General features: G+C 40.6%; 3 protein-coding genes across 3 annotated transcripts in view; all 3 read left to right on the top strand.

The window, feature by feature from the left end:
• The window catches only part of LOC138003834 (tetratricopeptide repeat protein 39C-like), a 34,318-nt gene extending 28,756 nt beyond the window's left edge, over window positions 1–5,562 (top strand). Inside the window, exons 15-16 of the mRNA XM_068850098.1 lie at window positions 1,256–1,294; window positions 2,175–5,562. Coding sequence (XP_068706199.1) covers window positions 1,256–1,294; window positions 2,175–2,294 — 159 coding nt within the window. The 3' untranslated portion in view covers window positions 2,295–5,562. The remainder of the gene's footprint in view (window positions 1–1,255; window positions 1,295–2,174) is intronic.
• Window positions 5,563–10,915: 5,353 nt separating this feature from the next.
• On the top strand, window positions 10,916–18,091 carry LOC138003119 (serine-arginine protein 55-like). The gene is made up of 3 exons (XM_068849070.1): window positions 10,916–10,947; window positions 12,024–12,324; window positions 17,827–18,091. The coding sequence occupies exons 1-3, from the start codon at window positions 10,916–10,918 to the stop codon at window positions 18,013–18,015; spliced, it is 522 nt and encodes a 173-aa protein (XP_068705171.1). The 3' UTR covers window positions 18,016–18,091.
• Window positions 18,092–22,415: 4,324 nt separating this feature from the next.
• Window positions 22,416–25,000, top strand: part of LOC138003838 (small ribosomal subunit protein bS1m-like) — a 6,169-nt gene continuing 3,584 nt past the window's right edge. Inside the window, exon 1 of the mRNA XM_068850101.1 lies at window positions 22,416–22,847. Within this exon, the coding sequence (XP_068706202.1) occupies window positions 22,540–22,847 (308 nt within the window). The 5' untranslated portion in view covers window positions 22,416–22,539. The remainder of the gene's footprint in view (window positions 22,848–25,000) is intronic.

Genomic DNA, 25,000 nt, shown 5'->3' on the forward strand with positions numbered 1-25,000 from the left:
TCCACATTGTGTTGGAAACCAAACGTGACATTGAGGAAACTATTGATTGGTTTCCTGTGTTACTTTGCAGACACGGGTTTTCTCGGAATTGATAAAGTTGATCGAAACCCTTTAAGTGCCCCTGTGACCAAAAAAAACAATTCTTATTTTTCTTTGGATTTCAAAACTGTTAACTAAAGGCGCCGTTACACTGTGCAATTTGTCTCGCAATCCCATTTCTACAAACGTTCTTATCTTTCGAAACCAGTTGTTTTTATACGGGAGTTACACTGAGCAACGTTTCATGCAACTTGTCTCGTTTCGATGATCACATGAGATTAAAGGAGCATTTTCATTGGCTGGTGCCGCAAATCGTTGCGACACAAGTTGCAGGACATATGTTACCTTGCGCAATGCTTAAAAGATTCGTTGCAACCGTTGCAGGAAATAGAATGCAATTCTTCTTTCCGCAACGGTATCTCATTGCAACTGGTCTCGCAACGTTCAAGTTGGCCTTTGTAAGGTATGTTACAGTGGGCAATGATTCGTGCAACTTGTCTCGCAATGGCATTGCGAGACTAGTTTGCCATTGCGAGACAAGTTGCACCAAAATTGCACAGTGTAACAGCACCTTAAGCGACCAAAGTTTTAAGCCCTGGTTTCAAAGGACGCCTGTTTATTTTAACTAAGTGCGTTGTCGCACCGTGTGTACACTTCCGGCAACAAGTCACTACGACAAAATATAAATGATCCAATGAGAGAGCGTCATATGGTCAGCCATATTCAATTAGAAAACTTGTTCGCATTCCCCCTCATACGACATCACTGCGTATGCACCGAACAGGCGTCTTGTCGCAGCGACTTGTTTTGGAAGTGGTACACACGGAGCAACTTATCGGTGAGACCTGTCGCTGCGACTTGTCGCCTAGTGTTTCCCGGCCTTAAGAATGCAATGCGTGGGTACTTATAAACTCGCGGTTTGCATATATGAATTTTAAGCTAGGGAGCCTTTGACGTCACTTTTCCTTGGATCCAACCCCCTGCGGTCCAGTCGGTCAGTTTGTACGTGAGTAATGGCGGACCGTGAAATCCAAAACTTACACTCAAAGTGAAGGCCTCTGGATAAAAATCAAAGTTCAAAATTTTGCTAGTCAGCAACATTTGGCATAATGGCCAACCTGGGACACTGTTTACCAAAAGCTTTGGTTTGTATGTTTCATTCTTTGAATAATTATTGCTATAGATGACAGAGGCTACATTATTCTTTTATCTTCAGATGAGCTCTAAAGGAGAAGATTTTCTTAAAAAAGTCAAGGTTTGTTCAACTTTGATCTGTTCTTGATTGACTGAACCCTGAGTAACGAGAAAGGCTACGTTTTTTCAACGGTTGTGACTAGAAAGGATACTCCAAAATAAGGTGAGACACTTATTTTTGTCAATGTTAAGTCCCAAACGATCTGCCTAAAGTTTTACTAAGTTTAAATATGGTGTCACCAGAACAATCCATGAAAGCTAACCATTTCGAATCGGCGCTTTGACCTAATCACTAGCGATCAGTGCCTAACCAAGCATTTATTCTCTGCCTAAACAGTTTTGTTTATCTACCAAAGCGGGTTAACACTGAGGATGTCAGGTGTTGCCACGTAACGTCAAATGTTACACCTGTATATGTGTCACGACGTGTCTCACCTTATTTTGGAGAAACCCAAGTAATTAGATGCACCCTATTTCAATAAGCGTCACGAAGTGTCGCGTTGCTTTTTTCCCCAAGTTTAACATCGCTCGTGTCTCAGAATGCAAACAATAGGCAACTTTTACGATAGCATCATTTGACTACAGCTACCAGAATTCAGTTTGTTTTTTCTTTTCGTATTTAAATGTTGTATTCCCAGCGGGGTAAAATGACAATCGCTCTAATTAGCATGAGACAAGCAAAACCTAAAGGATTCTGGTACTTGTAGTCAAATGGCGTCATCGTGTATATTTCGTATTAACTTCACAAAGTGTCCCCAAATGCTGCTTCTCAAGTAAGGATAAACTACTGCATTTATCCCGACATAAGTTTTCAATCCCTCGGGATCCCTCGGGACTCAACATGGCCGCGGTGTGATTAAGGCCTATGGGACAAGGTTTTCATAAAATGGACGAAAATACTCGATTGTTGAGGTGAGTTGTTTTTTTATTGTCTGTTAAAGGATAATTTCAGTGGATATGACTTTGAAAACAGACTCAGCTTCCGAGTACACGCTGCACTTGCAAGAATAGAGGAACGGAAAAAATCCGAAGTGAGTCGAGACCCACCCGACGGCAAATGATGAGGAATACAAGTTTAAATTAGTCGATATTCGTCCTCCTTCTTTCTGATCCAGTGACTTGCAAATGTTCAAAAACGCTTGGTCACTTTGGGACAAAGGGCATTGCTTGACAGTAGCAGTTAAGGGAAATTCCTAGCACGATTTGTTCAGTGAGCAAGCACTCTTTCGATATTGTCCCGTATTAACTCAAGGGAATCTGTTTCATGACGACAACTGCGTGACCTCAGGTTATAGCGGAGCGTGACGAGATGCTGGTTGCTTGTGTAGTAACTGATAGGACGATCACATTAATTCAGGGACACCACGGCTTTTGCAGAGAGAGCTAGCGTTACCTCAGGGCCTTTTGTCGGTGCCAGGATTGTCAATTTAGCAGAATCCTGGGAAAGGTGACTCGCGTAAAAAGCCATTCTCTCCCTGAAGTGATCAGCTTCAGTTTTCTCTACACAAAGATCTTAAGCATGCTAAGCAAACGGGTTAGGAGAAGTAAGAATACCGAAAGTATAGATCAGTGTGAGGAAAACTTAGAAGGCAGTTCTGGAAAATTGCATTTTACCTTGAAATTGCTTTTAGAATATAAAGCAGAACATTCAGTATTGTTCGCAGAAAGATTGTGAAGAGTTTAAAAGGTCCTACTTTATCCTACAGGCATTGCGTGCCGTGGAATAATTTTCATATATGAAAATCCCGCCAAAGCTGAAATTCATCCAATCAGATCGCTTCGATAAGCTGCTAAAGTGAAACAATCGAGTTTTTATTTTCGATGCTCAGTTGAAAGCCTTAGTTTTTTTTTTTTTAAACAAAGGAGGGTTCCGATACTAGTTATGTTGACAAGTTTCTTATTTAAAGGGGACGTATTTTTTTCGTGGTTATTTATTCACTTTGACCGGCCCTAACATTACAATGGATGCTGTAATAATGGTCTTTGTTGTCTAATCACTTTGCAGTGAAACGACAACAAAAAAAATTCTAACTTAAGTAACAGTGAGGAACGATTTAAGTATAGGTGGTTTTCTCGTTACGTCATCTCCGTCTTACTGGTGGACGAAAACAAAAGATCTCTTATCAGCTCCTTTTTCTTTATGCGTATTCTTGCATTACTTCATGCCAATGCAAATACATGGAGAGCCGCATACCGGGCTCAAAACTCGTCGATACCTGGCACGCATAACACTGCAGCAACGTGAAAAATTACTTTAGGTTTTGGGGAATGTTTTTTTTTGCATTGTTTGCCTAATTAGCACAAAGCTGTCGTTTTCTAATCAGTAAGCCAAGAAGAAAGTACCGAATATTGAAATTGCATTGCACTATGAACTATCTGAAAATTTGAACCCAAGATACCAGATAATCTCGAAGCAATGATGCTTTGAAAGTTCGAAATTGTATAAGGATTGTATAGGATGGTTGGCGCCTTTACTACCCAAGAATTTATCAGTTTTTGATGGCTAATAACGTGCTCGTTATCAAAGCTAAAAGACTTAAAATTGGACATTTAACTAAGTTTAACAAGTTCTTTTACCTTGTGAAGCTAATTTGTAATTAGTATCACCCAACTAGTGGACTAATGCAAATCCTGCATTTTGATTGGCTACGCTACTAGAGGACTATTAGTAATAGTCCTCGAGTAGCGGAAAGCGGGACGACTAGTTGGGTGATACTAAAACAATTAGACCCTTCGCCCTCAAGGGCCACGGGTCCACTCTTGCTCGCTCTCTGGTGAGTTTTATAGAGGCTCTGCTCGCAGGGTGTCTGTGTCGAGTTTTCTTGTATGTTATTGAATGAAACAAAATTTAAACTGTGACGTCAGCAAAGATACCCTCATTGTCAGAGACGTCACATCACTTCGTCACAGCGAAGTAGTGTTTAGATAGTTTATGTTCATACGATAAGCTACTGTCATAGTCTGTTGGAGAGATTCTAAGGTAGCGGTGTCGTTTATTAAAGGAATACCTTGACTGCTGAGAACAAATTGACATCAAATTGTTGGAAACGTGGTGCCAACCTCGTTCTCAGGGGAAGGAAAGAAGAGAGACTCTGGAAACGAGGTTGTCCAGGTGTTAATTTCAATTCTCTTTTCCCGCATTGTAGAATATTTTCAATCAACTGATCAGCGTCCGTGATTTCTAACTGAAACGAAAGGAAGTGTGTTCTCCTTTACCCTAGAATGCGTTTGTGAAGCCATGTTTCGGTCTTTATTTCGTCCTGGTTCTTCTCTTGTTATACAAAAACGCCTCACAATCTGAACTACAATTTCGTTCTTCTTAACTCTAGATTCACAGCAACCGTTCATTTTTCTCTCTTTCTCACGTTTCATGTTACACTTCAATCAATGTCACATTAATGAAATAACATTCATTCTGCTGTCACAACATGAAGCGCGGCCAGATTACGCGCGTCATTTGCATTGCGTGACCCTAAATACGCGTTCCGACAGACACCATTGTTGAAAGCAATCCCCAGGGTAGTCATGTTGGTTTTTTACGTCACTGCATTCAATATGGCGTCGGGGGAAGTGACAATTTCGTATCGTTCAACCAACGAAATGTCATTTTCTTGGCTCTCTAAACAAATTTCAGAGGCTGCCACATTTCCAGCAATTTGAGGTGAAAATATTTCAGGGTTGAGGCTCGTAGCTCAATGTAGTTTTAATTTTCAAAGCAATTGTACAGTGTCATTTTATATGGTTTGTTGAAAGAGAGATTATTTATTTGCAAGGCTTCTTTTAAACATTTGAATTCTTAACTTAGCGATCTTAACTATGTATATAGATGAGTTTTAAGCTTCTCCATTTTAGATGACAACCTTGTTGTTGTATTCTTATGTCGTTATATTGTTGTTTTAGACTTATATTCCAACTTTTGAGAACTGTAACCTTATAATGTGTTCAAAAGAAAATATGGGTTGGGGTAAATTAATATATACATATATATATTATAAGTTATGGAATTTTGTTTTATCGACCAGTTTTACAATAACGTGCTTAGTGAGGCCTATGGTTACGTTTATGCCATGTTGTCAACTAAACGCGGTAGCCAGAAGGGTGATTTTCTTGCGGTTGTACAAAACCTCTTTGGGAAAGTACAGAAATTAACATCGTGCAGTTATTAATTTTGGTTAGGTAATACTTATTAAATGCTCTAAAATCTTAGGACGGACCTGGGTAGGTAATTTGTTTTCCTTAGGAAAAGGAATATTTTGGACAAGAAAGGTCACCCTTTGTTGGGTTGAAATTTAGGAGAGGGGTACATTCACAATAAAAAGGAGCTTTATCGTACCAAGGCATGACTTTTCTTCTTGTGTTTACCTATAGCTTTAAAAAGTATGCAAATGGTAATGATGTCCAATCCCGTTAAAGTGACTGTAAAGAAAATTTTCCTTTGAATGGTACGCTCAAAACTCCAAATTTAATCTGAATAAAGAAAGCGGAAAAATAAGTAACAACAAAGTGTGAAAAGAAAACTGCTAGACTCTTGCCAAAGAAGCTAAAACTTGTAAGCGCCAACAAATCGTACGCGCCGTAGTAATTTGAAATATCGTACGTGATCATACGTGCGCAAAGTTCTCCTCAAGGGGGTAGACTCAGTCAATTTAAGCCGTGATCGACTCTTCTCTGAGTATCTGAGAGCTGCAACAGGAGCATTTGACACTGACACTATTCACTTGAATTTCCGTTGGTACTTCAACCAGCTAATTACTTGAGCATGCGCAGCTGTTAATTTTACCGCCATTTGACAAAATTATCAACGCTACAAAAGCACAGGAAAATGAGGGTGAGTTTATTTTTTTAATGCTCGTTTTTATACCTATGTCACTTCCGGTTTACGCTTTTTGTGTTTCTGTAACTAATCTTGCTTATATCACGGTTGACTAACCCATGGAAAAGGGTTACAAAACTGTCCATCCTTTTGGTGGGGAAACGTTTTAACATGTGTCTTATTCATCACTTCTTTCCATCCCTCAAACTGACATTTCCCTTTTTATTCAACTTATACGACGTACAGTCTACTTTAGACTTCAAATCTACTTCAACGAAACAAAGATTTTAAACAAGCTGAGGAGATTCACACTAGGTGAGGCAAAGAGTTGAACCCGGATCGATTGCTTCACCTTGCAGTTTCCGATATGCACTAGACTAACAAGACATCCTCCCGGAAAATCGAATTTTTTAGAGTATTGAAATAGTAGTACCCAGCAAAACAATTGAAAGTTAACTGTCTTCAACGGGGTTTGTAGACCTAAATACTGTAGATCAGCGCGGCATAGCTTAGAAACGCTATTTCTTGTTGAACTAAAGCTGTAATTCTGCCTGTTTTCATTCTTTTTAGAGCGGTAAGCTTGTCAATATTAACATGGGATATTGCGTCGTGTAATTGTTACGAAATGTCCAATGTCAGTTTGATGGATGGAAATTAGTGTTGACCTGTCTTATACCTTACATGTATCAGGCATTTTTTTTATTGTTTGCTCATCTTAAAATGTTGCCATGGTAACGGTACAGCGCTGCTCAAAGAGCCCCATTTTTTGAAAACAATTAATTTCGGTGACCTAGTAGTTTTATCAAACTTCAAAAAACCCGTTAAATTCCTCCCTAATTGCTGATTTGAGAAAAAAACAACAATCTAGTAGTTTTTATTAAAACGCTCTTGAAAGATGTAAAAACTTCACTTGATAGTTTTTTGACAATTTTCTTCAAGAATGCGAAAAAACGAGTCTTACCTGTATACAAAAATTCGGGGTAGGTCATCAATCTAGCTCACCACATCTAACAAAATAAGATTCCGGTTTCCCGATTTTATATTAGATCTTTTTATTTTCGGTCACGCGTTTGCATTTGTCAGGTGACGCGCAGTCAAGTATTGCGTGTGGAGCTAACGTGCGCGCGTGCAGAGCTGACAACCATTTTGAGCTTCCCATATTAACAAAATGTGTAGTTATTTGTTCACGTTCACGCTGGTGAGAAGCATTTGTTTTTGTATTTCTAAGATGACGTCACCAATTGCTTTGCAATAAAAAGTTTTGAATTTCTGCACTCCACAGCATTTCAACATTACGGTACAACTGAGTTATTGACCAAGCGTGAGGTCAAGATGGCTGGACATTATTGGCCAGATTCTTTTTTTGCGTGTTTATTCGTCTCCGTCCATAAACGCACAAAAAAAGAACGAGGCCAATATCTAGCCATCTTGATCGAACAAGCTTTGTCAATGAAGGATTTATTATATGGGATGAAACACTAAAAAAATAACCTTTGATCTTGCGGGACCAGCGAGAAATCCTGATAGGGCAGTATTGCCCTCTCGGGTAGCCAATTACAGCGTGGGATTTTGTTCATCGTGCTCGCTCACGGAGCTAGTCATATAATAAGACACGATAAGTTTATTTAGGGAGGGAGACGCAATTTAATCTTCTCCAGTTTTCTAACTTACGGCCCTCTTGATATACAACAGAGCCCTATACTCTTTGTGACTAGTGTATGGATTCTTTTACGTCCCACAGGGTTATTGACATTAGGGAGTTTAAGAAACCACGACGGCGACGCAAGCGTCATTTCAAAATATAACTTTGAGCTATTCTAACTATTTCATGATTACTCCATCTTGGTTATATCATACAATATGGGCGAAGTGGCCTATAAGTGGATTGGTACGAACGAATTTGAAGTAAAGAGTGAGACTGAAAGATTCACTGTAGTTTGACCACGTTGTCGTCAAAACCTTAAATTTGGTCATTTCACGTAATAGTTTTGACGAGTTCAGCAGAGAAATGTTCACAAATGCGTGCCGCACGTGCAGCACGATCATTTTGGTTCTTTTAACCAATAATATTACTGCTTTTTGGCGTTTCCGTTGCCAATCGTTTCACTCCCTATTAGAGAGCTTTAGATTCTAGGACAAGAACGACTACGAGTACGAGATTTTCTCAAAGAACAAAAGTGAGCACGCGCAAACCAGCGTCATTTTGGCAGGAAAAACGTGATACCGTCGTCATTCTAGGACGAGATTTTGCAACAATAGGGACCTTTAGATTTTAGGACGAGGACGAGAACGAGTACGAATTTTGACTGGCAGTTTTTAGCGAAAATGCTTAGAAAATTAATAACCCGTTCGATTTATCTTACTCTTTGTTAGCTGCATAGGTTGCTCAGTTATTCTTATTGCTGTTACCTGGGCCGTTTTGCTGATCGAAAAATGCCAAAACTGCTACCTTGTTGTTGAGTTGTTTTGACATGACGACATTTTTGCAAAACGTCGTACTAAAATGACGACGGTAACACGTTTTTCCCGCCAAAATGACGCTGGTTTGCGCGCGCTCACTGTTGAGTCTATGAGAAAATTTCGTACTCGTAGTAGTTCTCGTCGTAGAATCTAAAGCTCTCTAATGTCGTCGTGTCACAAGTCACCAATACGGTAGCAGTTTTGGCATTTTTCCATCAGGAAATGGCTTAGTTACCAGCAATAAGAATAACTGAGCAACCTATGCTGCTAACAAAGAGTAAGATTAATCGCCCAAGCTTTAAATTTTCTAAGTATTTTTGCTAAAAACGGGCAGTCAAATCTCGTACTCGTTCTCGTCCTCGTCCTGGAATCTAAAGGTCCCTAATAAGGGTTGTGAGAGGGGCCTACGGTTTATCGTCCCTATACGTGTCCAACATTACAAAGGCAGCACTTTCTCCACAGTCATTTAAGGTGGCTCAAAACAGTTTCCAACACATTCCAAGACTTAGATTTTGATATGTCATTATAGCCACTCTTCATCAGTTGATGTTACAATTATGGTATCAAAAAACTGCCCAATCACTGGTGAACACGTTGGTATTATTTTTGTGACACAATAAGTTACCATAGCAATACTATGACCTGCTAAAAACACCCTTAATTTCAGCTTTAAGCGCTTATATTTCAAAAACGGCACGGTGAAATTTTTTCTTATAACAGAATTTGGATTAGCAGGATAAGATGTAACTTTTGGCAAAGTTTAAAAAAATTCTGTACATGGGGTTCAGAGCCACCTAAAATTTTCGAAAAATTAAGTGTTTTTAGCAGGTCATAGTATTGCTATGGTAACCTATTGTGTCACAAAAATAATACCAACGTGTTCGCTAGTGATTGGACAGTATTTTGATACCATAATTGTAGCATCAATTGATAAAGAGTAGTAATTATAATCCATCAAAAATCTACGTCTTGGAAACTGCTGGAAACTGCTTTGAGCCACCTTAAGGAGGGTGCATCATTTTTGCGCGGTTTACTTGGGCTGAATATGCGGGAAAAGCAGATATTTTTGAAATTCAAAAAGAAAATTGGGGTAACCACGCATTTTTCGAAGATAATGAATCAACAATATTTGTAAAGGGCTTTAAAATACAAAGGAATGTATGCGTTCTTTTCCAAACTGAAGCTTAATTAATAACGGTAATAGGACTGAGTGGAGTCCAATTTCTGTAATCATACGAGTGATTAGCGAGCATAAGCACGCGCGTATTTGAGACGCGGACGGCAACCGGAACTAGAGAACATTTCGCGTGGCAGGACAGTGGTGTCTCCTAGATTTTTACACTAATCATCTCTAATGGAGAAAAGATACTTATCACTATAAATGTGGTTGAGTGAAGACAAGTTGAAAGGGAAATCAGGTCACTTCCGGTTGCCCTCCGCGTCTCAAAAACGCGCGTGCTTAAGGTCCTTATTTACAAAGTCGGACGACCGCGTAGCGTGAGTTTGATTTGTTTAATGACGAGTATGATTACAGCCCAAATTGGACTCTACTCAGTCCTGTTACCAATTAATCATAACCATTACAATTTCCGAGAAAACAAAATTAGTGCATTCCTTTTTCACTGTCTGATGTTACAAATTTGTCCATTTTGGAAAATCCCCAGATTGGTAGGGTAAGTGGTTGTTGCTATGGTTGTTGTGATAAATTCAGTGATTGGTGGATTAAGCTGAGTGCACTTAATATGATTGGTTGATGTAACTGTCCGTAACTGTCCTGAATTTTTCAGGCTTCTCTACGCAATCGCCAAAATTGCGTTCATAAATGCGAGGATCATAGCTTGACTTGACTTGACTTTTAGTATGTTAGCAACCAAATAAATAAATGCATCTCATCGGTGAGATGTAGAATTCTAAGCGTAATTTTCATCTATGCGCAAATGCAGGGGAGAAACGGAGAATGTGTAGAAAAACCTCTCGTAGTAAAAAATAGAACCTACCAAAAACTCAATCCACTTTAATATTGTCCCGATCATGATTCGATCTCGAGACACATGGATGATAGACAAATGTTCTCACCTCTCCTTACAAACCCTGGTCCCCACAACGTGCATGGGGAATATGTTATTTTTTGTGATCGTTAAATTGGGCGTCACGCAGGTCCCCATAATCACAGCTGTCTTAATGACTCGAGAAATTTGGTACCCCTCTAAGTGTGTCTAGTTATTTCTTCTACAAAATCAATTTCTAAAACTTGCGCAGATCTTACTTTGATTACGTCAAAAAATAAAAGTCCGATCGAACGCTCGTTTATGACGTCATGCCTTGCAAATGCAAATCTGAGCGCGGAACTTTGACAAGCGAGAATTTAAACAACTCCAAGAAGCCACGATGTGAAGACAACACTGGGTTATGTGCTGGTTTCTAAAAACAAGATTAGCCAGGTTTGTTAATATGAACTTATTTTAAATCTCTCCTTGTACGAATCAGAGTTTCTGCGTAGAAGTGATAATTTTGACAAAGTTTGGACGTTCCACGAGTCTTGATGGAAAAGCATATGGTTTGTAACGACACTCCTTCTTTGGCTCTTTGGCTAGCGATCGCAGTTCAGTTCTGAGCTCTTTGTTTGTCGAGAAAAATTTAAGTCGACGATTGGTAATCTATATTGAGTCCAATCGTCACAGATACTTTATGGCGCAATTTTGCAACACTTGTAAGAAGCAAGAACAATTAAAAAGTTTTTCCAGCAAACAGACAAATATAGAAGGTCCGTTGGCAGTGTCTTTTTGGTGTTTCAGGAAATCTTTATCTGTTCTTAACTTTTGACTTTTCAAACCAAGGCTTTTGAAAGCCTGGGGCAGCATTTGATTCTAGTCCCAGGGGGTACAAGGTAAGCCATGAAGAAAACCACTCCCGCTTCTTTAGAACGGGTTTCAATCGACCGCCGTAAAACCAAAACCAAAGTAATTACTTTGGTTAATCAAAAAGGACGGAGACAATCCAGTAAACCAATCAAAAGTATAAGTAATTACACGTAGCCGACACAAAGCGCGGGAAAATGTGCACGCACGAGCCACAATTGGTTTTCGTTTCACTTCTGATTGGTTGAAAAAATGGCGCGAGAACTTTGAACCAATCACTGATTTAAGTAAATGCAAAACCAAAGCAATTCGCTAATTACTTTCGACACTCAATTGAAAACCGCTCTATCGTGGGAAGGCATAACAACAGCTTCAAATGAGACCCCATGCAGCAAGAACAACCATCATGCGTAAAGAAAAATAACACAAGTACCTGGGAAAAAACAAAATTATTTAGCTTCTCTGCCAACGCGGAAGGTCAAGGATTACTTCTTCTTTGTCGGCAGGAAATCATTCCATGCATAGAAAATAGACGTGCATGCAAATTGCTGAAGTTGTTCAGTGAATAGTTAATGCTTGAGTTTTTTTCAGGGCTCGTAAAATGTCAACTACGTATTTGCGAAAACCTTTTTAATTTGCATGTGTTTTTTGTTGACCAGGCAAAAGAAAGCCGCGGGAAAAAAGGCGCAGACTCTAAAAAAAACAGTGAACCAGTCTGTCCACAATATTTCAGCGTCCGTTTCATCAGTATCGGCGGGCGGTAATGCAAGTGGCAGGAAAACAAGTCGCAGTAGCAAAAGCTCTGTGTCAGCTGGATCGAAAAAAGCTCCCGCAAGAGGAGCGGGATCAAAGAACACCAGAGGGGCACCCGCAAGAGGAGGGGGATCCAAGAGTAAAGTCCCAGACAAGAAACAAACGCAAAAAAGGGGGAAGGCAGGAAAATTTTCCAGGCCATTTCGGGTAAACGGAATTGATTTATTTCCGTCTAAAGTTGGACGTAGTCCTGAGAAGATCTGTTGTTGATGACATTAGGGAACTTAAGCAACGACAAGGGCAACGAGAACGTCACAAACCTGCATCCTTAGTGGGCAAAGACAATAGCTTTACACGCCCTGTACGTACGTTTTTCACTTTTGTCTATTTCTTTGCCGTCGTCTGCAAAACAACAACGTGAAATAGCCAAATTAGAGGTTTTATGAAGAACGTCAACACTTGAGGATAAATTTTCTTTTTTTTCCGTAAATTAAGTGCCGTTCCGACCAATGCCATTCTTGAGGAACTACCACACCCTTGTCACATGAAAGAGGTTGAAATAGTCATAGAGTGGTTACAGTAGCGCAAATTTCTATTTTGATATGATGTTCTCGTCGCCATTGTCGTTGCTTAATTCTCTATAGGGAAGATATCTGTTTACAAACATTGCTTTTAAAATCGTGAATGGTTTGAACCCAGGAGTCATATAATAATTAAGTAAAGTACGATCACCCGGGTGAGTGTAGTCCCGAGAAGGACTGTTTGAGATGACATGGATTGACATTTCGACAACCTGAGCGGAAGTCATCTTCAGAGTCAAGTGAAGATGATTTCCGCTCAGGTTGTCGAAACGTCAGTCAATGTCATCTCAAACAGTCCTTCTCAGGACTACACTCACTCGGACGATCGTACTTTGCTTAATTATAAACATTGCTTTTGTTATTCAAGTGTGCCAACCACAGGAACAAAAGACTCCTTGTTTCGACAGCCAATGAGGCTCTGGTTGGTAAATTAATGGAATAGGTGACGTCAACGATATCTTCCCTATTGACTGACGTTTTTGACAACGTGAGCGGAAGTCACCTTTAAAGTCAATGACGATTTGTGTTGTGTCAGTCAATCATATAAGTACTCTGGTCTTTAACCTGATTGGTCAGTAGAAACGTTTGACGGAGAGCTAACAATGAAAACTTCGCCCACAAATCTTCATGCAGTGATTTAATTTACCATTATCAACTCGTTTAGTACTGAACTTCATTTAAACGTCAACTGTAGTTTGACCTGGGACACTAATTGGTGACACCGTACAGCAATCAACTCTTAGCACTTCAAAACTTAGCAATCAAAGCTTAGCACTTCACATTACACTCTAATCAGTTAAGTTTGTTCAAATGTAAGTGCTACACGGCCAACGTTTGCAAAAACGTAATCCTTCCTTGTACTTGTACATGTTCATTGCCGTGACTTTAACATCTTCTGTTCCCACGGCCTGCTCTCGTCTGACCTTTTAGCTCAGTCGGTAGAGCAGCGGTGATCTAACCCGAAGGTCGTGGGTTCAATTCCCACCCTGGTCAGAGTTTTTCACACTCTAATCAGTGAAGTCTAATCAACTCTTAGGTTGGTTTTTGAGGAGATAGGAAAACCGGAGTACCCGGAGAAAAACCTCTCAGAGCAGAGTAGAGACCCACATTTGATATCAAGTCTGGGAAGCGAGCCCGGGCCACATTGGTGGGAGGCGAGTGCTCTCACCACTACCCATCCCTGATCACTCTGATCAGTTATATGTTGTGGTACTTATTCTTCCTGAAGACGTTGTCTAGGTACTTGGTCTCGCCTGACATTCTGTTGGGCGAATCGCAACCTAGTTGTGCTGGAAGTAGGTAGAGGAAAGGCAGAGGTTCAACAACTCCATTAACTACTATCGTACAGTTTAGGTGATCTGGTGACTGCATACAACAATACGCTTATGTCAGCTCTAGACCGTCATGCTCCTGCTGTCACAAAGACTATCACTAAAAGACCAACTGTTCCCTGGACGGGTTCAATCAGGAAGTGAAGTCTGCAAAAAAGGAACTACGGCGTGCTGAAAGGAAATGGAGCAAAACAAGACTACACAGTGATTTCTTAGACTTTAAAGCCAATAAAAATCAGGCTACTTCCACAAAAGGAGCAAGGATTGACTACTACTTCACTGTTATACAAAAGAACAGAGCTGACCAGCGTAAGATGTTCAGGTCAGCAAAGTCTTCGTTCGAGCAAGAGGCTGACTTGACTTTCCGGGGTCCGCTGCTGTTGAGGCCATACAACACTGCATTGCTGACATCAGGGAATGGATGCTCCGGGACAGGTTAACCCATTGACTCCCGGGGATTGACTCCCAGGGGTTCCCCATTGACAAGTAAAATCATAAAATCATACTAAGTCTGGCCGGTTTAGGCCGGTTTGGGTGTTAAAGGGTTAATTAATTAATTAAGATCGAATTATGGCAAAACGGAGTTCATCACGGAGTTCATCATTGGCCCACGACAACAACTCGCTAAAGTAACCATAAACACCCTGCAAGTTGGTGAAAGTGTGACTCTGACACCGGCTAGCGAAGTCAAGGACCTTGGGTGCTGGTTCGATGGACATTTAAAAATGGACACCCACGTAAATAACATATGTAAGGCCGCATTCTTCCATTTATTTAACGTTAGGAGAATTAGAGAGTTTTTCAGTGTGGAATGCACAGAAATTGTAGTGAATGCTTTCGTGACTAGTCGCTTGGACTATTGTAATAGTCTCCTATATGGGTTACCCAACAACCAGCTGCACAAATCCAACGTGCGCAAAATGCAGCTGCACGTCTTATCTGCAATGTTAGTCGATTCGATCATATTACTCCTTCTTTGTACAGTCTTCACTGGTTACCTATTACTTATAGAATACAGTTTAAAATTTTACTTTTTGTCTTTAAACGGCTCCTTATGGACTTCCCCCTTTGTATATATCAGAACATTTGCTGCCTAAGTCAGCCCCTAGATATAATCCCAGATCTTCTGTGAACACACTGTTCCTGAAATATCCTACTTTTAAGTCTTGCTACCTTTACTTGTGCGGTACCCAAAGTGTGAAACAATCTCCCCTGCGATATCCGTAATGCCAGTAATTTAGATCATTTCAAGCGCCTGCTCAAAAACCCATCTGTTCAGAGAGGCCTATAGTCACTACAGCTAATATTTTTACATAATTGTAATCATACCTTTCATTGTTAGTCTACTTGTTATATACTAGAGTTAGTCTATTTCCTATTATTGTTATTATAAGCTATTGTTGTCATTTATCTACCCACATTGATTTTACATAAGCTTATTGTAATTAGTATTATCACTTTAAAATTGTAAATTGTTTTTCCATTCTGTGATGCTTGAGTAAGCATCTTACTATGTAACACGCGCAATAGAAGTAAATAAATTATTATTAAATATATTATATATTATATATTATATATTATATTATTATTATTATTATTATTATTATTAATCGGCCATAGTTAGTGATAACTTGGCAGTCGAGTTCTCCATCGGCCGTCTTTGTGCAGTCGAATTGAAATTCTGATTAAAAGTTATTTCACGTCGAATGAAACGATCTTCTGGTCGTCAGGTGTCAACACCGTCTTGATAGTCAGTAAAGGTCTCTGTAGACTGAGGTGAGTATGGGGATTCGTCGGACCGTGGTTTGAAAGTAGTACCCAAATGTTTGGATAGTTCGTCATTGGAGACCCACAAAGGGAAACTACAGATCTGTTCGCGGCAGCACTCGGCAAAGTCCTTTTTTGACTTACGGCTGTTTCTGCTAAGGCGGACTCATACACCATATAAACCTTTTTTAGAGACATCACGCCAAGCCGGCCACTTCTGCTGGAGAGAACAGGACAGCCACAACGCCGGGGAATCCATCCCCTATTCTTCTCGAATAGTGTGTGGGTTCATTGACGTCCCACAGGGAACTTATCATTTGAACATGGAGGATATTTGTGAGACAGGGCGTACATTTTTTTAGTCCTTATCCGAAAAGACTTGAAAGTCTAACCATTTGCTGATGAAATTACAAAGGCAGCACTTTCTCCTCGATCATTTTAAGATCCTGAGTGTTGATCCAGCCGGGGTTCAAACCTGCAAACCCCTGCATGACAGCTCCATGCTCAACGAACTGAGCCACCGGTGTGCCATGCGGTGGTGCGCCGTTTGGTATGTTGGGTTGTGTGGTTTCTTCGGTGGTTGTGCTACGTAGCACCTCAGTCTGTAGTAGAGCCTGACCACCCACCCCTGATGTTGATAGGCTCATCCTTCGGTTCAAACAGGTTGTTCAGTCGTCGTTGAAGTGTTCGTGTTGGGTCTCCTTTGAGTACTTTGTATGTCTGTCTGTCCATGGATGTCTGTCCGTACAACGTGAGTCCATTTTCTCGTAGTGACGTGACTCTCGCGGCTCTTTCTTGTCCATAACAACAACAGTCACGCGTCTTCGTTCTTTAATTCTTTCACTAATACGATGCACTGCTCATTTGTCTGTAAGGATTCCTTGCACCCAGGTTTTTGAAACTGTAGTCGCCTGGCAACAACGGTCTTTCTGCGCACTACTCTGACCCGGACGATCTTATTTCATGGAGTTTTGATAAGACACCTTGGTTCCAGCCATTTGCTGTTACGATTCACAGGATAAAAGTAGAGGGTTTGGTTAAAGTTAGTTGGAATCCTCGGTGCCATTCCTGTCATGTTTCTCTGGCCATTTAGGTTAGTTCGTCGAAACTGAACAAAATGGGATATTCACGAAAAAAAAAGTCGGAAACGTAAATACCACTTTGAATTTATGGTTTTTTTTTTGACGACGCCGTCGTAACTATAGGGTTCCTTTAGGTAGATTACACCCATCTTCATATGGGAACTATGTGTATGTCATCCAACATGACCGCGATCAGCCGATAACGTTTGTTTTGGTGTCAACAGATCCTCCAAAATGATATGGCGGCCGAAAATTCAAATAAGTGAAAATTAAAAACGTATACGAAAACTAGATTGAACAACTTTACTTTACTTTACTTTACTTCATTCAGTTCAAGTTTAACTCGATTAAATCCGTTGCCGCCATTTTGGAGAAGGGTCTATTGTATTGTATTTCTGAGCCCGCGAGACTGAGCACCCCCAGCAAACCATTGTTTTAACGAAAACCGCTGCTCAGCAATTTAGCGCGGGGGTGCTAATGCTTTGGCACTGCACAGAAATCAAATCAAATCAAACATCAAATGGTAGGTTGGTTTTTTGAGGAGAGGGAAAAACTGGAGTTCACAGAGAAAAGCTTCTTGAAGCAGAGTAGAGAGCCAACAAACTCAACCCACAAGTGACGCAAAGCCAGGGAATCGAACCCGGGCCACAATAAGAGGAGGCGAGTGCTCTCATCACTGCGCCATCCCTGGTTAACATCACGGCATCTTCCGAGACCACGCAATTTAAGACGGGTGTTGGAATAACTTCCGGGTGTTTAAGTTCCGCGTGAATTGTTTTGAGGTAATTTTGGCTTCGGGTCGGGAAAACTAGTGTCGCAGGGTTACTCAAAGATAGGCACTCCAGACTCTCCTGGTGATTGGCTCTTGTGCGATGACGTAACGTTTAAGTACCCTACAGCAAACAGGCTGACTGGTCGATTAACAGCTTTTGATTGTTCGTATTTCAGATGCCAGACGAGTCAAGCACATTACCAAGCCTGTTTAGACATTTCAAAAAGCCAAAGCGACAAAAGACTGTTAGCAAACCAACTAAACGCTTTCGAAAAAGATTTATGAGCAAAACATCATGGGACATGGGAATTTGTGACCTCACAGTTCTTCACGATATAGCCGAAGAAGACGAGGAAGAATGTTAACACGGTTACGTGACTTCTGTTTGCAGAGTTGCGTGATATTACAAGTTTCGTGACGAAATTTTAGGTGTAATGTATCCTAATTGTGTCTACGCCATCAAGCGATGGCTCAAACGTTAGATTGAAATTCTCACTCGAAGGTTATTTTCCCCCTTGTGTTTATCCATTTATGCTTTCAAATATCATTCTGTTCGTTCGTTATTTGTTGAGCGCGAAGAGAAAGAAGATAAAATTTATTTTTATTAAATTTACGACTCTTTACTGGCCATCCTCCCGAGGAAAAATTAATGATAATTTCTCAGCCCAGGGCACACAGAAACGGACACCGTGGACTCATCGAACAAAAACGACAGGTACCTTTACAAAACTGCACGCAACACGTTTTGACCAAAGGAGAAGGGGTATTGCCTAGCTCTTGTTGAATACTCGTTTACATTGGCAGCGTTTTATTGCCTTATAATTCCTATTGTATTTATTAAAATTATAACGTTGACTTCGTTAATGGAACTAACCCTTCAGCAGGCGACGCGATTTTCACAATTTGCATACATTGTTTTTGCTATTTTTGTCTTCGTTTGACAATGATTTTATTCTGGTTGGCTATTCTAAACAGTGCGTGCAGAGCCAAAGAACTCGTGGCGTTCTAAAAATAGAAAGATATTTGCAAAGTTGACTGATTGCGCTTGTATTGGAGAGGCAAGCTCCTACTTTTGGGATCCTGAGAGACGCCACTTTCCTTTCCCTTTATTGTAGAGTCATCTCTCACTAAACGGGTTCACCGCTGTCTGAATAAAAAGGCAGTTCTAAAAATAGAGATACGCGCAAAAGTTGACTCAAGGATATAGTGCAAAGGGACGCTCCTACTCATGGGCTCATGCTTCTCTTCGTTACTTTTTCTTCGCTGGCAAGTCGATTATAAATTGTAGAATGAAGGAGTAAATTTCTAAAGAATATGTAGTGCTGCGTCGGTGGAGAGTGAAACACGGAAATTTTGGTTTTATAAAACGAGTTGATCAAATTAAAAATTAACTTCCTTAAAGTGTTTATCACCACAAACACTTTTCCACCTTATTTATTTTCCGAAATCGTCCCAAAGACATCGTGTTATTTAAGAAACTTTTGAATGAAATTTCATTTTTTTTTGGCTTTGAAAGACAGGAAAAGTGATCATACTTTGATCAATAACCGAGTAATGAAGGGTTGACGTCACAAACTGCTAGTTCCTTAAAAACAGCAAGGCAAATTAATTGGTGACGTCAACTGGGCATCGAACCGATTCCCCTTTCATTGCTCGGTTATTGATCAAAGTATGACCACTCTTCCCGTCTTTCAAAGCCAATAAAAAAGTGAAATTGCAATCAAAAGGTTCTAAAAACAACACGATGTATTTGGGATGATTTCGGAGACTAAATTAAGAGGAAATGTGATTTGAGGTGATGGGCACTTTAAGAAAGACGGAGCTGCATGAGGTTTCGAGCGTTAACCCATTGTCAGATCGAGCGAATGGCTGAGCATCGAGTCGTTTGATCACAAATCTTTCTTTCTGTGGTTAAGGTGGCTCGCACCAGAGTCCATCACCCAAGAGTAATATTTCCCCAATTGGCCTCGTCCTCATTAATATTTTTAGACCTAGTTTTGCGGGAAAACTGAACAATAGACCAAATTGGCTAACTCAATGTTGTACCCAATTCAAACCCTTTGGGAAAAAAACGTTTTTGTAGAAAATCTTTCCCAAAATTAAGCATTTTCCTCCATAAGGTGCAGCTCCATCATGTAAACCGTGAATCGACGAATTGCTTCGCCTCCAGCCCCAACCAAAGGGGACTGGAAAATCGTAGTACGTTTGCACCCCCACCTTTGAATACTTTTCTACCTCGAGTAACGGGAATTCGGAACAAAAGACAGGGTTAAAAAGTTCCATTGGTTCCATTGTTCTCCGTAATGGAGATGTCAACCCCCAGAAATTAATGGTAATGGTAATGAATTTAGGGAGGCTCGAAAGGGTTTTCAGTTGAGCGCGCGCGCGTAAGCCACACACGCAATTCGTAAGCTGCTTGCGTCAGCTCATGATTTAAATGGGTCACCAGAAATAAACAAATACCGCTAATTTCGCTTACCTTTCTCCAATTCCTATATACATGGCATATAAACAGACATCTCCTATTCACGAAAACTACGAAAATTCTACTTAAACGGTTTAATAGTTACTTAAATCCGTTTGTGTTGACCTGTAGCTCTACTCGCGCGCGGACTCGAATGAGCGGGTGACGCATGCGTAAATGCTGATCTTGTAACCCCCTAATTTTTCCTGATTTTGCAACTTTACTTGTTTATATTCTCTGCTTCTGGACGGTGAATTTTTTTCATTTTTTGCATGTTTGCTTGGATTAATTCAAACCGTTTGTCTTTCACATTTAAAAAAATTCTGTAGGTGAAGACACAATTCAAAAAAACTTATTTTTCTGAAAAACTGACCTACAGATTTTGTTGAATTTTAGATATTTTAGAGAGTATTTCTAACATTATCTGGTAACGCTGAATGGGAAAATTTCACCGTCCTGTTTCTTCAAAAAGGACCACATATGTTGATTTTAAGGCTCAAAGAAATGCCTAATATCGTTGCCATGGTAACATTATTTTGGAGGAAAACATAATGTGAGAAATCTACGATAGATACTTAATACCCTGGTCAAATTTCGTCTTGATATGATTGTTACCCTGTTACCTATCGTCCGCGTGCCAGGTGGCACATAGGGCTTCCACAGAAGCTTTCCATGTCTGTCTGTCTACCGCAACGCCCCTCACCTCTTCCCACGAACCCCATCCTCCTTCTTTCATCTCCCTCTCAACGGTCCTTCTCCACGTTGTCTTTGGTCTCCCCCTCTTTCTTTTTCCCTCCGGTCTCCAATTTAACGCCGTCCTTGTATCGCTCGCTCTGTCCTGCCTTAGAATGTGCCCAATGAACTTTCATCTTCTTCTCTTTACTTCCTGACTCACTGGTGACATTTCCTCTCTGGCTAGTAACTCTTTGGTGGTGATGTGATCTTGCCAACGTATGTTGTGAATCTTCCGGAGGCATTTGTTTTGAAACACGTTGAGAACATGTTCATCACTCTTGGTCATTTTCCAGGTCTCACATCCATACATCAATACAGGCAAGACGAGGGTCTTGTACAGTTTCATCTTCGTTCTCTTTGAGATGCTCTTGGAGTTCCAGATCTTAATTAGCCTAATATATGTCCCTCTTGCCTTTGAAAGTCTGTTCTGTAAGTCCTCCATCCCACCTCCTTCTTTATTGACTTGCCCTAACTGTATCTAAGGACAGAATATGTTTATTTGTTTGAAAAAAGGAGAAACTATTTCGAGCCTCCTTAAATAGCGCATTTTCTATTGGCATATTCAAATATTAAAGCGTCGTTATTTGCAATTATTCCATCTGTTTCACGTTGAACAACGAAGAGGAAGCATGTCATGATTGAATTTGTGGTAACAACCTTTACGTGTTGATAAAAAAGACTCAAAAAACGGAAAGACTAAGGGGCATTTGCATGAGACCGGGACGAACTCAGACCAGTATGAGGTCGGATCGGGCCTGCATACATTTCCTTTCTTTTGCGTTTATATGAGATCGGCCTGACAATGAACTCAAACCAGTCTGACTTCGTCGAGACGAGAAACTCTCGTACCGGTCTGAGTTCGTAACGTTCTCATGTAAATGACAACAAATCTCAGACCGGGTCCAGAACTTTCAAGCCTGTATGCTTTTGGGTCAGCGATGTACTTATTAGACAAAAGATAGTATTTCAGCTTATTTCTTCCAGGCCAGTTTCATGTAAACGGTTTCAAAAATCATACTGGTACAAGTTCATACCGGTCAGAGTTCGTACCTTATCGTGTAAATACCCCCTTACTCCAGCGTGAAGTGCTCATGCCCTTATTGGTATGACATTTTCACAGGACGACATATACATTATTGAATACTTAAAAAAGCTCGTTCTTTTTGATGTGTTTTGTTGTTGTTAGTCAAGCTGCCTGTTCCATGATGCGCCATGGAAGGTAACACTACCCGTCTATCACTCTTGTCTGTCTCTGTCAACCTACATTTCGTCTTACAAGCCATCTCGAAACTTTCCAATATTCTGCTCTTCCTGTGAAAACAACATAGAAAACTGTAGCAATGAGGATAACACCAGAAATAACAATTCCCGCTTTAAAAAATTATTGCTATGATGTCTCTCGGGAAGCGTAGGAGAAACCAACTGCTCGCAGGGTATTCTGAAAACGACTCTCAACGGCAAGTTCTGGTTTCGCGCGCTCTATCTCACGTGACTTCGTAGTGACGTAACCAATGACGAAAAGCATACCGTCCAGCAAACTTTCTCAAAGTCCGTTTTTGTGTGAGTCCAGTGGGGCGGACAACGTCCTCGCGACTTCGTCGCTCGTTTCTCGCGGCTACGTCGCTCGTTCGTTTCGCTCGTTTCTACAGCCACGATAAGCGACCGCGCCTCCTGTTAATTCTCATCCAACATGGCGGCGACATACCGTGGGTTTTGGAGAACGTCCCGAACATTTTCATGCTTGCTCAACAGAAATGCTTTCTTCAGACCCAAAACAGGGACAAGGACATGTTTTGTTTCTCCAGGAAGTCTGGAGGAGGGGGAAACATTTGAGGAAATGTTTCGAAATTCTAATTTCGTGAAGATGGGTAGACCTCAAGGAAAATTGGTCGCCGGCAGAATAACACACGTTGTGGAAAACGAAGACAGTACAGACTTGTATGTGGACTTTGGGTGGAAGTTCCACGCTGTTGTTACGCAAGGGAAGGAAGGAAAAAGGTACAAACACATTTGTGAGTCAAGTGTTGTACACTGGGACATTCCATTTATAATCCGAAACCACCCTATGGATGATTAGATTCCTACTGGTTGGATTTTTGTCGGAACCCTTTGAAAAAACCTTTCCTACCCCTTCACTTTTTTGTTGGTGCCTTTGAAAAAGATTCCTACCAGTGGGATTCCGATGGACCTCATCCATAGGGGGGGGGGGGGGGGGCGGATTATAAATGTGACCCTTCACGTGAAAAGGGGGCTTATGAAAATTTCACTATCATGCCGATTTCACGGCAGACAACCGTGAAATTATATAAAGCAAGCTGAAATACTGTGAAATTCCTTTAAAATAGCATGAACTCGGCGTGAATTTATCATACCACCGTGAACTAGTTCACGCTGGGCAGTGAAAAAATTCACGCCGTGGAAAAAAAAGTCTTCCTCAAAATTATTTAATTTCGTTATCAATACGTTGGGTTTGGATTTCTGGCAGATTTTGTGTGTCAAAGAAACATTGACGTGAACCCTTTGATGATCATTAATTTTTCTGTAAAGTTGACTTACATGTAACTCAAGTGAAGAAACAACATGCACGCCGGCGACTGGATTTTGCGAGCATGTGAGTGCTGAGCATTTACCGGCAAGGACGAGCAGTGATCCAAACCTCTTTCCGAGATCACCAAGCATAAATGAATTATGAGCATTAATCTTTGGGGCAACTTGGAAAATCACAGCAACTCGCTTAATAGTATGTTTTTATTATTTAAGTGCGCCAAAGGGGGCGACTAACTGCTCAAAATACACTTAAATCCAAACATAGTACGAGTAATTTTTCCAAGAATCCGAGGCAGCGAGCAGCGCGTAAATTTTTACGAGAAAATCGAACAACATTATTCCCCAAAAAGGACTGTTCAGTTTGCAAAATCTCAGCGGATAAATCCCTTTTTTAACCTACGTGACAGCAATTTTGGCCGCAGACCCTGATCGGGGGATGTCAATTTCATTGCGTATTTTTGACCAAACGTTGATTATGCAGAATTGAGGAGAATCCCTCGTATGGTGTCAAGTGCGCTTTTGGATGCTTCCCTCTCCTCCTACACTGATTTTTTTCAGTGTATTTGATTGTTTATGCTATTGGAGAAACTGTAATAAATAAACTGTTTTGCTCGCTAGCGTAATTCGTGTCAGTATCGTCATGAAACATTTTCATCCAAATTATAGATCGTCGTGCCATCAACAAAGCAAAATAATCGTACCAACTTCGATTTCGCCGAAATTAACGAAACGGCGCCCCATACAAACTTAAAACTTTTCACACAAGAGAAGATATAAATACCATTATTCGATTTCCGAAGCAAAACATTGTTTTTCCTTGTTTACCGCAATTTTAATTCCAAAACCAGACCACGAAATTTTCCTGTTATTCTGGATGGCGTAGCAACATAATTTCACGGCGTGAACATGAGTGAGTCCACGACGTGACTTCATTATTTTCACGGTCTTCAATTTCACGCCGTGAACTTTTTCACTCAGCATAGTGAAAAGAATTGGAGCAATAGTGAACACGCCGTGAAATTTCAATTTCACGGCGTGAAATATTAAATTCACGGGCCGTGACCGTGAAATTTATTTCACGGTTCACTATGAAATCCATAAGCCCCCTTTTCGCGTGAAAGGTCACAAATGGAATGTCCCACTCGTACGTGTGTACTTCGATTCGTTTTGCTGTTTTGCAAAGGTTCCATGATGGGACCCGTTGATATTTCTCGATCAATAGCGGGTCGATCCATTTTGCAACTTGGATGTACCCCGCTCAGTTTGAACTTTCGTATTTTTTTTCTGTTAACACGTCCTACTTGTACATCAATAGGCCATTTTACGGTTGTTTTCTCAGCGACCTAGCCTACATATATGAATGGCTTCGAGGCTGCCGGTGACCTTGTATTGATACAGTCCTCACTGCTTATATAAATCGTGTTGTTGTAGTTATAATTAGTCTACATTAACATTACAAAAGCACGAAGGTTTGTATCAAAACAGGGTCACCAGCAGCCTCACTTCCATTGTTAGCCCAGGTAACTTAGCTACAACTGTAAAATTGTCTATTAGTATAGCGAAGATATCGCTGACGTTACCTCTTGATATTAATGTGTCAACCA

The sequence above is a fragment of the Montipora foliosa genome, chromosome 5, assembly GCF_036669935.1.
Source record: "Montipora foliosa isolate CH-2021 chromosome 5, ASM3666993v2, whole genome shotgun sequence".
In the NCBI taxonomy this organism is placed as follows: domain Eukaryota; kingdom Metazoa; phylum Cnidaria; class Anthozoa; order Scleractinia; family Acroporidae; genus Montipora; species Montipora foliosa.